At 37.7% G+C, this 17,057-nt stretch overlaps 1 protein-coding gene and 1 pseudogene across 2 annotated transcripts in view; one reads left to right on the top strand and one right to left on the bottom strand.

The window, feature by feature from the left end:
* The window catches only part of FMN1 (formin 1), a 420,788-nt gene that overhangs the window by 226,667 nt on the left and 177,064 nt on the right, over nt 1-17,057 (bottom strand). For both annotated transcript variants that reach the window (XM_012465403.2, XM_012465416.3), the window contains one exon: nt 9,688-9,749. In XM_012465403.2, coding sequence (XP_012320826.2) covers nt 9,688-9,749 — 62 coding nt within the window. The remainder of the gene's footprint in view (nt 1-9,687; nt 9,750-17,057) is intronic.
* On the top strand, nt 13,158-13,939 carry LOC135274146 (heterogeneous nuclear ribonucleoprotein A1-like; annotated as a pseudogene).

Genomic DNA, 17,057 nt, shown 5'->3' with positions numbered 1-17,057 from the left:
CTATGAGAAATAAAGCTGGAAAGGGAAATCTTCCACCTGCTCCTTTCTTTGGTACCTCTGTAGGGAGAACAGAACACCTTATTTATGAAACCAGCTAAATAGAAGAACTCTATTGCTTATTTTTCTCTTTCCCAACACTACAGAAATATCACCGTCATTTCTTTATCACATGGAGACCTTGTACTGGTAGGAATAAAGGATGATCTACAAAAGTCTTTGACATAGGACTAGAGAAAAAGAAAAAATTAAAAGTTAAAAACCATTATACTGAACAGTAGATACATACCAAATTTAGAAACCAGACAGACCTGGTTAGTAAATCTAGTCATCCTACTGACCAGCTGTGAAAGCTCAGGATTGCACTTGGCTCTGCCAGGTCTCATGTAGTTCAAAATTATCTATGTGAAGCACTGAGCACGCTACCTGGCATGGAGTCGGTACTTCCTACCTGGTAGCTGTGATTATATACATCTCTGATTAAGTCAGAAAACATGGGACACTCAACATTCAATCTCTAATGTTAACAAAATCCCTTCCCATGCCTTCCTGAAAATGTTTTAGAACCCAGACCATACCTACTTTTTTACACTAAGAGCTCATCTTTCAGTTACACTATTAAAGCTGCTTCCCTTTCAATTCTATTGATAGCCCTTTCAGGAAAGGACAGAACAGAAGAAGAAAGAGAAGGGGAAGGAAAAGGAAAAAGAAAAAGAAAAGAAACAGAAATGTGCATGTCCATAAATATCTAAAAGCTCAAGGGATTTTGCTTTGTATCTATATGTTCATGAAAAAAAAAATGTTACTCAGCCTCTTTATCCTCTCCACCAGAGGTCAGATGTCTATAGGCTCCAGGCAATCAACATAAGTAAAAGAGGCTGGCTATAAGACAATAGGAAGTATGGGGCAGTATTTTGGCAACTAAAGCATACGTGTTTTATTTGAAAATTATCCAAAGGTAACTTTTTGTTTTTTTAAACAGAGTCTTGCTCTGTTGGCTAGGCTAGAGTGCAGTGGCACGATCTCGGCTCAGTGCTACCTCCAACTCCCGGGTTCAAGCAATTCACCTGCCTCAGCCTCCCGAGTAGCTGGTATTACAGTTGTGCACCACCATGCCCAGCTACTTTTTGTATTGTCAGTAGAGACGGGGCTTCACCATATTGGCCAGGCTGGTCTCAAACTCCTGACCTCGTGATCCACCCACCTGGGCCTCCCAAAGTGCTGGGATTACAGGTGTGAGCCACCATGCCTGGCCCAAAGGTAACTTTTTAAATGTTATTGTGTGGGATGAATAAACATCTTTGGGCTGTATCTGATGGCATCACAAATTTAAGAATTCTGCAGCTTTCCTAACGCTATCCTCCAAATAGCCTTCTACTTAAATACTGTGAGTCATGAAAAAATTTCTACCAACCAGTCAGATCAATTAACAACTATTTATTAACTTTCAGCTAGTTGCCTAGCACTGATCCAGGTAACATGGGAAGAGATCTCCTAGGCTTTTGGATTGAGTTGGGACAGATGCATGGGCCCACTCTTTTCCTAGGCCAGAAATGACAAAACTTTTGGAGCTAGAAGGAAACTTAAACCAGCTAGTCCAATGCTTTTACTTTATAGCTGAAGAACCTAATATTTAAGAGTGATGCATGATTGTATAGAATTTATAGCATTATTGAGTGAGGCAGAACAAGTCTGGAGAGAAGGAAGCACTCCCCATGGTGCTCTACCATGCTTTTTCCTACTTCATGAAGAGTCAAAAGCAATGGCCAACACTCAGAAAGTCACCAGTTCCGGCAGTAACCTGTCACCGAAAGTCAAAAAACTTTTGCAAAAGAAAACTGTCTTGGTCCACCTGTGTTGACTCATGTACAGAGGTTAAGATTCAGCAGAAATGATTGAGGGCTGATGGTGCGTGAAGGAAATGTATAAAACCAGCATTGGCCCTCATGATACAAATGAGCAATGAACAGATTCTTCATTCTGTAACAGCCTCCTTCTGTATCTGAATTGTCTGAGGGCAAGACAGCATCTTGAAGGCTGAGACAAAGGGCTCCTTTTCCATGAAAATTCAAGTCCAAATGTACCTACTGTATTCTGGGTAGCCAGTCACCTAAGAGGAATCTCAACACCAGTAAACCAGCAAATCTAGTAACCTCATAACATCTTATATTTACACTGAAATGATGAATTAACATATTTCTCAATATTTTTTAATGTCTCCTTTTTGGCATCTCAGTAATGAATTATACTAATATCAGCACTTAGGGGAATACTGTAGTTTTTATGAAATCATCATATTTCATACTTGTGAAAGTTTTGTTTATTGGCCTACAAATTATTCCCTTTCCCTCACAGTATTATCTTGGAATTAAGAGATTTTAATGTATTGTGTTGATAATGAAAAATATAAAAAATGGGACAGGCTCAGGATTTATGTCTCTATAAACTTAGTTGTATCAGCTCAGATAGAGTCTGCACTCAATTCTGTTTCAACAGCAATGTGTAAACTATTAGAAATGGATCAGTGGAATGTATTGGAGACAGTAAAAGAAGAATATCTACAAGTTTCTCTTAATGGAGGCCAGCACACCATTTGGTTCTCTTGGGGACAAAAAGGTACAATGTAAGTTAATTTTCAGTTTGGCATCGATCCCTGGATCATTTTGCAGTGGGAGTAACCACTCTAGAAATGTGATTGCATTGCACAATGAGCAGGAGCCTGCCAGAGGCCATCACTCAGTGAAGTTTCCCCTCAATTAGGAACTACGCATGTGATGAATAGGGTAAATGAGAAATGTCACTGTTGGCTGCTTCTTTGTCTTGCATCCCACAATCCAAAGAACATTAGTTAAAAACAGATAAAAGAATCTCTCATTTCCAAGTCCTCTACTTTCAAACTACTTAAGGTGTTGGTCAAAAACAATATTCTTAAATTACCCAACTCCTCACAAGCCAGACACAAAGGAAGGTATTTTTCTTTCTTCACTTTTCAAAATTGAAGAAGTAGAGATCCAAAGAAGTCCTACCAATCTCATGCTTATGCTTCCCTTTTGTCATAAAGATTTGGGCCTCCTACTGAGTGTCACTTACCTTGCTAGAGCTGCATCCCTTCACTGAGTGACACATCTGAAAAGACACTGGAAGCTTAGAGTACTGCATTCAGAGTGTAACTGAACACCTGAACACATTGCTTCACAGAGGCAAGCAGATGGACTAGAGACCTACTGACTAGAAAGGAGAACTTGTACAAGTAACTAAAAGGCTTAAAATGGGAGGAGGTGTAAATAGTAGGAATTTAGGTCTGGGCATGGTGGTTGACACCTGTAATCCCAACATTTTGAGAGAGAGGCCAAGGTGGGCAGATGGCTTGAGCCCAAGAGTTTGAGATCAGACTGGCCAACATGGCGAAACCCCATCTCTACAAAAACAAAACAAAATAAAATAATAAATAAAGGATGTAACCTGAATTCAGGAAGTAGATTATACATTGAGAAAATAAGATTATATTAATCAATATAGGGTAGTATCCCAAACGATGGGTTTCTTGGAGAAAAAGATTTATGTTGGAAACAAGATATATAGGATTCTCTTTATAGTTCTTCCCTTTACATGGTAAAGCTCTAATAGGGCAATAGATATTTCTCAAATATATTTGACCATAAAAACTTTTTGTCAAGGAGCATTTCAAAGTATCACTGTTCAATGGATTCTGCTTTGGGAAAGCCTGGTTTAGACAACCTTGACATAAAGCAAATAGGCACAAGAACAGCAGGAAGATCACAGACAAGTCACCCTTAAACAATGAAGCTATGGCTGGGTATGGTGGCTCAGGCCTGTACTCCTAGCACTTTGGGAGGCCGAGGCTGGCAGATTCACTTGTGGTCAGGAGTTTAAGACCAGCCTAGCCAACATGGTGAGACCCTATCTTTAGTAAAAATACAAAAATTAGCTGGGTGTGGTGGCACATGCTTGTAATTCCAGCTACTCAGGAGGATGAGGCAGGAGAGTCACTTGAACCCAGGAGGTGTAGGTGGCAGGGAGTCAAGGTTGCACCATTTTACTCCAGCTTGGAAAAAAATGTAAAGCAACTTACAATTATATTCCCCTTAAAGTTCAAAAGCAAAGATTTATTGATTATTTAAATGAATCAATTTCTGGCACATACGTTTATACACCTTTACTTGAACTCGAAGTACTTGGATGACATTGCCATTCAGATCTCCAGTGGGAGAGTGGTTGCAGATCAGACATTTCCCATGACTCTACTGTTTTATGTCATTTATAGTATCCACAACAAAATTCTTTAGTTTTGTCCAAGCATGTCCTTCACAGCAAACTCTGCCTTGAGAGTTTATGGTCACTTAATGGTACTTGGCATCACCTGCTTCATTTTTTAATTTGGGATAATTCTGCTAACTTTATTTTTGAAAAGGTAGCACCTTGCCTTTACATGGTTTCACTTGTTTGAGAAACTTTTGTAAGTGGTAGCCATTGCACAGCAAGTTAATGACAGCTGGGTGGAAACATAGTTTAGGTATGTCTTACCAAGACATATGATAAAACTGATTCTCCCAGTAATAGTACAGATAATTACTTCTTTGAGATTGCTTCAAGGATCTGAAAATCACCATTATTACTGTTTGGCAGATAATTTCTCTGTACAGTTGATCTTTTTGCTTATCAAAGTCATAGGTATTATTTTATGTGTGATACATGATGACAGTGAGAAAGAACTGGGGTTCTGAAGTTAGGGATCTATTTGACTCCTTGCACTGTGCCCTTGAGAAATAAATCAGATTCTTTGGTACTTAGTTTTCTCAGTTTTAGCAACTGAACAATGAAAATAATAATACTGATAGTGATGAGACCACCCTTCCTGGGTGGCTCAATATACACCCTATAGTACCAGTTACATGGCACATGGCACATAATTAGGCAACTTGAGTTTAGAGTGGTCTTTGTACTTTTTTTTTTTTTTTTTTGGTTAAGGACATCTTTGGGACATTGAACTCATTCTTCTCTCTTTTTTTTTGAGACAGTCTCACTCTATGTCCCAGGTTGGAGTGCAGTGGTGTGAATACAGCCTGCTACACATTTTTGCCCTTTCCATACTGCATTACTCAACAAATGCTGGCTGCAGAGCACACATGAAATAAAAACACCTAAGCTCCCCCACTTAGTAACCATGGGACTACAAGGTAAAATAACCAACTGTCCAATCAAAATACTTCAGGTGGTAGGGCTTACATGTTGCTGGTGGCAGAACTGAACAATTAAGTGATTTTCCTTCAAATGTATGGTTAAAAGCAAAATAGAAAGTTCAATTTAGGTTCTCTGCTTATTGAATCATACTGTTTTCTTTAAATTCTATGAAAACATTTCAAAAAAACTAAATGTGATACACATCAATTCTTGTATACAGTGACAGAATGAATCACTTTTCTTGTGTATTTTCAAAGCATGAAACCCTTCTTTTTCTAGAAAGGCATGCTGAAGAAGTCTGGAAACATATCTGACTTCTCCATAACCTGTATGTGGAGAAAAAATATCTAACTGACAATGATAGCTGCCAATGGAAATTACATGTAAAGCACCAACACAGCAGTTTTCCCACTCACTATCTTCCACTAGTTCTGTGACAATAGATGAGACGGCTACTTAGTGGAACAAAACAGGTAGGCTGGGTTTTTGTCAGTTCGTTTTATGAACTGCATCTATCTTGACTGACTGTGTTGATGCCAAACAAGCTGTCTCATTTTATCTTCAATATCACCCAGAGAACAGGGGCAATTAAAGCATAGAGGGTCCAGGCAGGTAAAATGGCCCAGAGAGCACTCTGGCAAATGAGAGGGCATGCATCGTGGTGGAAGTGAATACCTGCTACTTAGCCCCAGCAGGTTGAATATAAGAGATTGGTCAGAATGGTGCGAGAAATTATAAAAAATGTGAACCTTCTTGGAAGCCCAAAAGGTTTTGCAAAAGCCTTGGAAGAAGTTATGGCTGATGGCAGCCTAATCCTCTTACCTTGAGCTAATAGCAAAAAGCAAATAACAAGGGAATGTTGAGGAGTTTATCTAAATAGCTTGTTTATTCATGTGGTCCTAAGATCAATCTTTGATCATCTGCACAACTGCTCTCTACTGTGTGTGTGGGGGGTGGGTGTCAGCAATGTTAATTACCCTCTAATGATGTTTTACTTGAGACCTTTGTCACTTAATCTGTGCTAAATAAATGCAAACATCGGCAGCTTATCATGGCCACTGCTGACTCTGGCAGAGATCCCCTGGCTGCACTGACTAGCAAGCCTGTGTCAGTGTGCGTTTTTCATCTGTCTCTCAGTTGAGTCTGACAGTTGGACTTGATAGTTGAAGTCATACAAGAAAATAAGTCCTTTGTTGCCAGCTTCTCCAATTTTTAAAGAAGCAGCTAAAAATCCAGGTTTTATATAAAAATTTCCATATTTTAAAATATGTATTCCTAGTTCAATCTTTAAAATGCTATGTTTGCCAAATGAAACAGTTCTCTGGGTCAGATAACGGAAAAGAGTTTCCTGTTGAAGGTTGTCCATCGGTGACTGCTGGAATAGTTTAAAACTATAGCTAAGTGTATAAACTGTACGTACCACACTGATGGCAATAGTGAGCCATGGTAGCCATGGCTTTAGCAATTAGGTATAAATCATAAATGTGGGGAAAAAGTTTTTTAAGTTTACTAATATCACCAAAAGAGCAGATAATTCTTCTACAGATGCTTTTTAAAAATCTAAAGTATAGTTTGGAACATTTTAAATATTTACTATTGTTAACCACAACTTAGTCTAACCTGTATTTTAACTGCAGATCATGATCACAATACACTTTCTGTCCTCCATTTACTCCTCTCTTATCCATCTCCAATCTTTTCTTAGTTTGAGATATTTAAGATCATAAGACTTACACAGAGATAGAATGAGATAATATAACGTGCTTAGAACAATACCTAGCACATAGGAAGAAATCAAAACTTGTAAGCATCTTCTGTTACCGTGAATATTATTTCACTGTCAAAGCCCTCACCAGGCTGGTCTACAGTTTGTGGAAAGGTAGGGTTAACTGTCACAACTTGGCTGTTAACAAAACTTCTGCTTACACAACCACTTCTGTTCCTGCCCTCTTTAGGAATCTGTGTCTTAAATTATCCTCCATCAATTTCAGTTCCCCTGAGGCAGCTGAGAATCTTTTTCACATGAGAACAAAGAAAAACAAAGAGAGGTCTCTGTAGGGCATTTTGTAGCAAGGGAGATAAGGGACTCCTTCTCTCCATTTCTTCTAGGAGACAGGGGTACTTTTCCACTTTTTTGTTTCTTTGTGAAATTGCCTCATTTTCTCTCCCAAACTAATTACTCCACTGGATAGGTGGGGCTTGAATTTGTACACCATACTACTTATCTAATAATTTTCTGCTACTTGTAATAACTTAATATATAATCCAGTATACCACCTCAGTTATTTTTAAAAGTGCATTATCATTCATTGAAAAGAAGGATATTTTCATATATCTAATAAGGAGTTAATATACAAAATGTTTAAGGAATTCAATGGCAAGAAAACAAACAGCCTGATTTAAAAATCAGCAAAAAATCAGAAAAAGTATTTCTCAAAAGAAGACATACAATGCCAGGCATGGTGGCTCACACTTGTAATCCCGGTGCTTTGGGAGGGTGAGGTGGTCGGATTACCTGAAGTCAGGAGTTTGAGACCAGCCTGGCCAACATGGTGAAATCTTGTCTCTACTAAAAATACAAAAATTAGCTGGACGCGGTGGCATATGCCTGTTATCCCAGCTACTCAGGAGACTGAGGCAGGAGAATCACTTGAACCCAGGAGGCAGAGGTTGCAGTGAGCTGAGATGGTGCCACTGCACTCCAGCCAGAATGAAAGAGCAAGACTCCATCTCATAAAAAAAAGAAAAAAAGACATACAAAAGGCCAACCAATATATGAAAAAATGCTTCAACATCACTAGTCATCAGAGAAATGCAAACTAAAACCATGATGAGATACCATTTCACAACTGTTAGAATGGCTATTGCCAAAAAAGACAAAAGATTACAAGTATTGGTGAGGATATGGAAAAAGAAGACCCTTGCATACTATTGGTGGAAATGTAAACTAGTTTGTGGAAAATAGTGTAGAGGCTCCTCAAAAAAATAAAAAATAGAACTACCATATGACCCAGAAATCCCACTACTGGGTATATATTTAAAGGAAATGAAGTCCGTATGTTGAAGAGATATCTACACTCTCATGTTGATTGCAGCGTTATTTACAAAAGCCAAGACATGGAATCAACATGTGTGTCCATCAATGGACAAATGGATAAAGAAAATGTGGTTTATATACAAAATGGAATACTATAGCCTTTAAAAAGGAAAAAGTAATCCTGTCATTTGCTACAATATGGAAGAACTTGGAGAACATTATGTTACATGAAGTAAGCCAAGCACAGAAAGACAGATACAGCATGACCTCATTTATGTGAGAAATCTAAAAAAGTCAAACTCGCAGGAACAGGCAGTAGAATGGCGGTTATCAGGGGCTGGGGGTGGAGAGGGGTGAAGGATGAGGAAGGATTAGGGAGATGTTGATGAAAGGAGACAAAATTTCAGTTAGATCTGAGGAGTAAATTCAAGATGATTTACTGTTCAACATAGTGTCTATAGTTAATAACCATGTATGGTATACTTTAAAATTTCTAAAAAAGCAGAGTTTATGTGTTCTCACCACATATAAATGATAAATATAAGGCAATGTATATATTAATTAGCTCAATTTAGTTACTCCACAATGTATACGTATTTCAAAACATGTCATATACCATATATATACAATTTCTATTTGCAAATTAACAAATTTTGAAAAGAATATCTGATACACAGGTTCATTAAATTAGCAAGTAATGAATTAATATTAAATAAGGAAGAAATGTGACTGAAATTTTGCTGTCATTCTCTCCTGAAGTAGGGGGTTACTGCAGCCATCAGTAAACAAGTCTCAGTGCCTGATTCAGTATTCAGTTATTTGAAGTTAAGATTCTGAACTTTCTACCACAGGCACTATAAGCAAATGCCAAACATAGGGAATGTCAATTAAATGGCAGCACAAGGGAAATGATCCCTCAGTCATTCAGGGCTTCACAAAGGAGGATCAGGTCAACAATTTCCCAGCACTCTCAGGGGATATGGAAGGGCTCAGCACAATTCCACCACCTCTTAGGGCTCCTTCCTTAAATTCTGTACTCTGCATCACATCATATTGCAGGGATGTGCTAAGAAACATACAGACATGAACACCTGAATAGGAGGAAGCTAAACAAAAATAATTTCCCTCGTATATAGAAAAAATAACTTCTACTATATTTTTTACAGTAGAGGTCTATTCTGTCTTCTTTCCTGCTTTAAAAATAAAATAATCATTTTCCAATCCAATCAAATGCATTTATGGTATTTTTTAAATTAGAAATTGAATTATATTAAAAAACAGAATCCAGGGCTTTTCAATCCCCATATTAGACACAGTGCCTACTGGCACCTGCAAGTTGTGATGCTGTCTAGTTTAACACTTCAACTCAAGGGGAATATTTACTTCAGTGTAGGAGAAAACCACGTATCAGTTCTATAGAACCAGTTCAGTAGAATCAAAGAGGTGTATACCTGCAGGTTTTCAATTTCTTCTTTGTGCTCCCTCTTCAAGTGTAAAATAGCAGCTTGGTATTCTGTAAAATGAAAAAAGAAGCCAGTTATAAAGAAGTACAAAAGTAGGCACAAAATGAATCTAATGGTCCTCTTCGAAATAAACTAAAATAAATGCCACAATTTGACATTAACCTGACAAGAGATGTTAAAAATTGCTGAAGGACATGACAAATAGTTAAGGATAAAAGGTAAATTCCTTCCTTTCAGCAAATCCTGAATTATGAAAAGTCAAAAATTAAGTAGATGGGATAGAGTTAAAAAAAAAAAAAAAAAAGGATGATGAGTATGTTCCAGATTAACACTGGGTCAGGTGTTACCTTTAAGGAGTTGGAAGTTAAGGCCCCACAGAGGACAAATACAGACGTATTAAGAGCAGAAAGGGCAGGAAACAAAAGAAAACTTTCTGTGTGAGAACAGAGCACTCTATTTTTAACTCTGTTACAAAAAAAGAAAAAAAAAATCTCCATTTGAATGCAAGGCTAAGTAAGCACCCACGGCTGATTTTAATCTTTATCTCAGAAAGTCAATACTATCTGTCATTTGGATGAGAGATTCTTGGGTGAATTGAGGCTGAAAGGACAAAACTAAATTTCTGGTCCAATTTTAATATGATTCTAATAATGTTTATTTCAACAATAAGTCCCAAGTGTACACAAAAACTCCAGCCAACCACTAAAACTACCATTCCACTGGCTAAGCATGAAGCTGTCAAGACAACTTTATTTCCAGCAGAAATGCTAAGTGTGTGGGGTCATGGAACTATAAAGGCTGCAAAGAACCACAAGGCAAAATGCTATGAGCACATTTTTGTGAGATAAGCCAATTTTTTACAAATGTGTTTGCGGTCATGAGTATGAGTAAGAAAGACGTAGTTTTACTTCTTTTAAATATGTGTGAAAGCCAGGCTATTTTTCCAAGTAGATTTCCTAAATCAGGCATGAAAGTTGGATTTTAATTAAAAAATAGACAAAGGAAATCACTGGCAAAGCCATGCCAGAAGAGGAGTGTTGCTGCTGATAATTATGGCTATAGACCACTACTGTTGTGAGGAAGGTGCTCCACTGAGCTGTGAATCCATCCGAAAGTTCTGTGGGTTCTAAATCCAAACCATACCTTGAATGGTTTGGTAATGACTACTTGTCACTATCCCCACCAGCACAATGATAATCCAAGCTACCACTCTCTCTCTGCTACACTAAAGCAGTATACTTCTGGTAGGGTACCTGCTTCTACTCTTAGCACCACTGTAATTGATTCTCATCAAAGCTGACTGAGTTATCTATATAGACATGAACCAGATAATCTCATCCCTGGCTTTTCATGCAATTCGAGTAAAACCAGAGATCTCTGTTGTAGCCCATAAAAACCTCCATGTCCTGGTCCCTACATTCCTCTCCCTATCATTTCATACCACTCCTTCCCCTTGTTCATCATACTCCAGGTACACTGGCTTTCTTGCCATTCCTTGAACTTGTCAAGTTCTTTTCTACCTCAAAATCTTTGCTAATATTGAAAACAATTGGAATGACTACTTACATCAGGCATTATTCTAAGTACTTTGTATTTATCAACTCATTTCATCCCCACAATAACCCTATGATGTAGGTACTGTTCTTGTCTCTATTACTGATGAAGACAGTAACAGAGATATTAAATAGCTTGATCAAGGAAGTAGAATAATTTTCAGAGCCAAAAAAACATGCTTAATTTAATGGGTGAATGCATAAACAAATGATGGTATGTCCATATAATGAAATACTATTCAACAATAAAGAGGAATATATGCATCGACGTGAAGGAATTTTCTTTTCTTTTTTTTTTTTTTTTGAGATGAGTTTTGCTCATGTTGGCCAGGCTGAAGTGCAATGGCACAATCTCGGCTCACTGTAACCTCCACCTCCCAGTTCAAGAAATTCTCCTGCCTCAGCCTCCCAAGTAGCTGGGATTACAGGTGCCCGCCACCAGGCCTGGCTAATTTTTGTATTTTTAGTATAGACAGGGTTTTACCATGTTGGTCAGGCTGGTTTCGAACTCCTGACCTCAGGTGATCCACCCCCTTCAGCCTCTCAAAGTGCCTGGCCTATGTGGAAGAATCTTAAAGGCATTATGCAGAGTGAAAAAAATCAGTCTCAGAAAGCCAACCACTGTACAACAGCATTTATATGACATCTAGAAAAGACAAAACTAGAGAGATGAAGAACAGATCAGAGTAGTAGTTGCTAGAGGTTAGAGACGGGCGTTCAGGGAGGGGGTTGACTACAAAGTGGCAGCAAGCAAAGGAATTTTAGGGATAATGATATTAGATATTATTCTCTATCCTGATTATGGAGGTTGTTACATGAATCCATATATGTTGAGTGTTAAAATTCAAGAAACAGTACACCAAAAAAAGTATGTTAATTTGTTTTAAATCTGACATCAAATATTATACTCGTAAATTTTTTCCCTATGAGATTCAGCATTACACAAGGATATCTGCTACCATCATTTATATTTATCATTTTTCTAGGGCTACTAGCAGATGTAATAGGATAAGAAAAAAGACTAACAAGATAGAATAGAGAGTCTAGAAAGATACCATTAATTTATGGTCACGTTATTTATGACAGAAGTAGTACTGAAGATCATTACTTAAAGAATGATCTTTTCAATAACTATTGACTGGGAAAAAAATAATATTCTGTCTATTTCTTATGGAAAAAGACAAAACTGGATCCTAACCTTATACTATACAATAATCTATTTGAAGTCATGTAAGTGCTAAACTGTAAAAAGCAAAATTGTAAATATTTTATTAGATAATATAGCATATTTTATAACATCAGGATAGAAAAAGGATTTCTTAATATTTACAAAGCAATATATATAAAGAAAAAAACTGATAAATTTACTACATTAAAATTAAGAACTTCTTTTTCTTAAAATATACCATAGAGAAACAGACTGACAATAGATCAATCTGTTATCAATAGAGATAATATTCCCCACAGAGTGGGAGAATTATACTTGCAACATAATCCACAAAGATCTAGTATAAATATATAAATAAATCCTATAAAACTATAGAAAATTAAGCTCATGTGAAAACTGGGCAAAAAACATCAACAGGCACTCTAAAAAGATAATACACAAATAATAACTATGTTAAAAGGTGCTCCTTCTTATTAATCAGGAATACTTAAGGTCTGAAAACAGAGCATTGGTGAAGATATGGAACAATGGAAACTTTCATACACTTACAATAGGAGTTCAAATTGGTACAATCACTATGAACAATTATATTTTCTAATAAAGTTGAAGATATTCATGCTTCCTTAACCAACAATCCTAACCTTAGGCATGTATAAATGACAAAACTATGAAGAAAAGCAACCTTTCTGCCAGTGGACGGCACAAAAGGAAGCACTGTCTGTCTTCCCATTGCTGCCATGTCTCAGCCAGAGTCCTTCAAATAGCCCTAACAGCTGTGGAAGCTCCTCATCAGAGGGCTGAGCTTTGAAACCACCGATAAGAGGCTGAGGAGACATTTTGTGCAATGAGGAATGCTGAAGAACTGCGTAGTAATGAGAGATCCAAACACCAAGGGCTCCAGGGGCTTTGGGTTGTCACCTATGCCACTGTGGAGGAGGTAGATACAGTCCTTAAGTCTTTTGCCCATATACAGGACTGCAAGGTCACACAAGGTGGATGGAAGAGTAGTGGAACCAAAGAGAGCTGTCTCAAGAGAAGATTCTCAAAGACCAGGTGCCCACTCAACTGTGAAAAAGATATTTGATAGTAGCATTAAAGAAGACACTGAAAAACATCACCTAAGATTTTGAACAGTATAGAAAAACTGAAGTGATTGAAATCATGACTGATCAAGGCAGTGGCAAGAAAAGGGACTTTGCCTCTGTAGCCTTTGACAACTGTGACTCTGTGGATAAGACTGTCATTCAGAAATACCATACTGTAAATGACCACAACTGTGAAGGTAGGAAAGCCCTGTTAAAGCAAGGAATAGCTAGTGCTTCATCCAGCCAAAAGAGGTCAAGGTGGTTCTGGAAACTTTCATGGTAGCCATAAAGGTGGTTTTGGTGGGAATGACACTTTTGGTCGTGGAGGAAACTTCAGCAGTCATAGTGACTTTAGTGGCAGCCATGGTGGGGGTGGATATGGTGGCAGTGGGGATGGCTATAATGAATTTGGTAATGATGGAAGCAATTTTTGAGGTGGTAGAAGCTACAATGATTTTGGTAATTAAAACAATCAGTCTTCAAATTTTTGATCCATGAAGGGAAAAAACTTTGGAGACAAAAGGTCTGGCCCCTATGATGGCCCCTATGATATTGGAAGCCAATAGCTCGCCAAACCACAAAACCAAGAAGGCTATAGGGGTAGCACTAACTATGGCACCAGGAGAAGATTTTAATTACTGCCAGGAAACAAAGCTTAGCAGGAGCATAGAGCCAGAGAAGTGACAGGGAAGCTACAGGTTGCAACAGATTTGTGAACTCAGTGAAGCACAGTGGTGGCAGGGCCTAGCTGCTGCAAAGAAGACATGCTTTATACAATACTCCTGTGTATGAGCAAAAGACTTAAGGACTGTATTTGTGATTAGTTGTAAACAGGTTATTTTAATTTCTGTAGTATAAAGCAGTCCAACAAAGGGTTTTAATATAGTGGGGGTTTCTTGCACCCATGCTATCAATTGTGAAATGTAATAGTCTGATCATGAAGTGGAATACATGTGTCTTTTATTTAAAAAAAGAAAGAAAAGCAAGTAATAATATAAAAAGTCAGAAGAATGGTGGTTTCCAGGAGAAGAGACAAACTGAGTTGGGTTGTGATTGGCAAGGAGGTATTTTACAGATATTAATTGAAAAATTATTCTTTAAATTTGAAATGTTTTATGAAATTTTCTTTATGCATATCTAACATTAAAATAAAAAATGCTTCTCTTTTGAAAATTGGTTACATTAGTTTTCTCAAATATCAATATAGGCAAAAGAGAATATGTGGATTCATAAAATAAGAAGCACAAAGTGATTTAGTAAGTTTGAATCTTGTTTAAATGTTGAGTCCTAGCCCAGGTCTTAATAAATATCTAAACCCTAACCAATTCCAAGCTTCTACAAAGTGTCAAAGGAAGAGTAGTTAAGCCAAGCTCCTTGTGAAATTGATGTCCCTCAAGAATAGCATCTACATTCTAAATAGAAATTACACAGACTGTGTTTTGAAATGATTCATTTTGTGTAAACTGTACCTATATGAGTGTAACAGATATTGTTATGACTAATTCATTAACCAATCAATGAAGGAGACTACTGCAAAGCTAACACCTAGGAAAGCATGATTCATCTCCTCCTTAAACAAATACTTTTACCAAGAGTCCCAGTGTGACAGGTGGCAGGAAAACACACTCCCATCCCAACAAAGATGACAAAGTCCCAGGGCAGCATGTAGAAGGAGGAAGCTAATGCCTTTACTACTGGCATTGGTGAATGCTCACTTTGAGAGTTCACAAGAGAGGAGTAAGAGAATATAAAGGTTACAGAATAATGTCCAAGGGTCAAACTTAGTTAGTGGTTTCTCAATGTGCCTTGCTAGTGGCAGCCCCCTGCCCTGAAACACTTCTTGAGGCTTGCAAATACCTTAGAGTGTGTGCGGATGGGAGGCACAGGTGTCAACTCAAGACCAAGGATGTGTGTATTTGTTAAAAAGAGAACTTGACTCTAGTATTGGTATTCAGTACCTCTGCGACATTATAAATGTGTGAAAAGGAGGGACACAGATATTAAAAGTCAGGGCTTGAAAAGGGCAGACTCATTTGAAGTCACACTAGCCCCTAATGGAAGTTAATAAATGAATTTAAATAATCTAGCCCACATAAAACAAGCCTAAAGAACGTCTTTTTTTGAAACAATAATACCATCCATGAAAGACAGAGAAAGGAGTAAGGCTCCTAAATGGCAGGATTCAACATTTTGGAGGAAAAAAATAAAAATAAAAGAACTTTCTCTGCAGAAATAAAGCTCTTTGTAGTCTAGTATTAGGGCTAATTGGTTCCTTCCCTTTATGTTGCACAAAACTTCCTGTTTGATCAATTCACAATAACAAGACATCCTTTCTGCCAGGTGTCATTACAAGGTTTGTGCCCTCCAATTTGTGAAGAGCAGAATTAAAGATGATTTCACAAACACAGAAGGCATGTAGTAGTCCATCACTTATTAAATGAGTTTATCTAATTATATGTGGGTACAGGTAACATTATTGAGGGTTATTTTTCAGGAACAGTTCTAAGCACTTTATGCAGATTAACTTCTGCTATCCTCACATCAAATTTACAAGGTAGATCCTATCATATCAAGACTTATTTTACAGATGAGAAAACTCCTCAGGTTGAACAACTTTCCTAAAACCACATGCTAGTCAATGGCAATAATATCATTCAGACCCAAAGAACCTGTGCTGGCTCTGCAGTTTCTGTTTGTTCGCTTGTTTTTGTTTTTGTTACTGTTGTTCTTGTGGTTGCATAAGCAGCAGATACAAACAAAACTCAAAACCTCTCTAAACTGAAAAGTTGCTTGCTTCATCCCATTACTAGAATCACTTGTAAACTTGGGAAAACTTTTTTCATAACTCTTTAAAAGGACAATGCTGATTTTTAATCACAGGGAGGTTTGATGAGCCAGGGGTCAGAATGAATGGTGTGAATTTCAGTGGCTGGTATCAACAAGTTCTGTGATTATGATTAGTCTGTCTTTTCTAAAGGAACTTCGGCGGGAGGCATCACACTACCAGACATCAAACTATACTACAAGGCTACAGTAATCAAAACAGCATGGTACTGGTACCAAAACAGAGATATAGACCAATGGAACAGAACAGAGGCCTCGGAGGCAACACAACATATCTACAACCATCCGATCTTTGACAAACCTGATAAAAACAAGCAATGGGGAAAGGATTCCCTGTTTAATAAGTGGTGTTGGGAAAACTGGCTAGCCATATGCAGAAAGCAGAAACTGGACCCCTTCCTGACATCTTACACTAAAATTAACTCCAGATGGATTAAAGACTTAAACATAAGACCTAACACCATAAAAACCCTGGAAGAAAACCTAGGCAAAACCATTCAGGACATAGGCGTAGGCAAGGAATTCATGACCAAAACACCAAAAGCATTGGCAACAAAAGCCAAAATAGACAAATGGGACCTAATCAAACTCCACAGCTTCTGCACGGTGAAAGAAACAGTCAATAGAGTGAATCGGCAACCAACAGAATGCAAAAAAGTTTTTGCAGCCTACCCGTCTGACAAAGGGCTGATATCCAGAATTTACAAC

This window comes from Aotus nancymaae, unplaced genomic scaffold (assembly GCF_030222135.1).
Source record: "Aotus nancymaae isolate 86718 unplaced genomic scaffold, 86718_ANA_hifiasm-v0.15.2.pri h1tg000011l, whole genome shotgun sequence".
In the NCBI taxonomy this organism is placed as follows: Eukaryota; Metazoa; Chordata; class Mammalia; order Primates; family Aotidae; genus Aotus; species Aotus nancymaae.
Note: the sequence above shows the minus strand (reverse complement) of the source record. Positions and strands in the feature narration are given on the sequence as shown.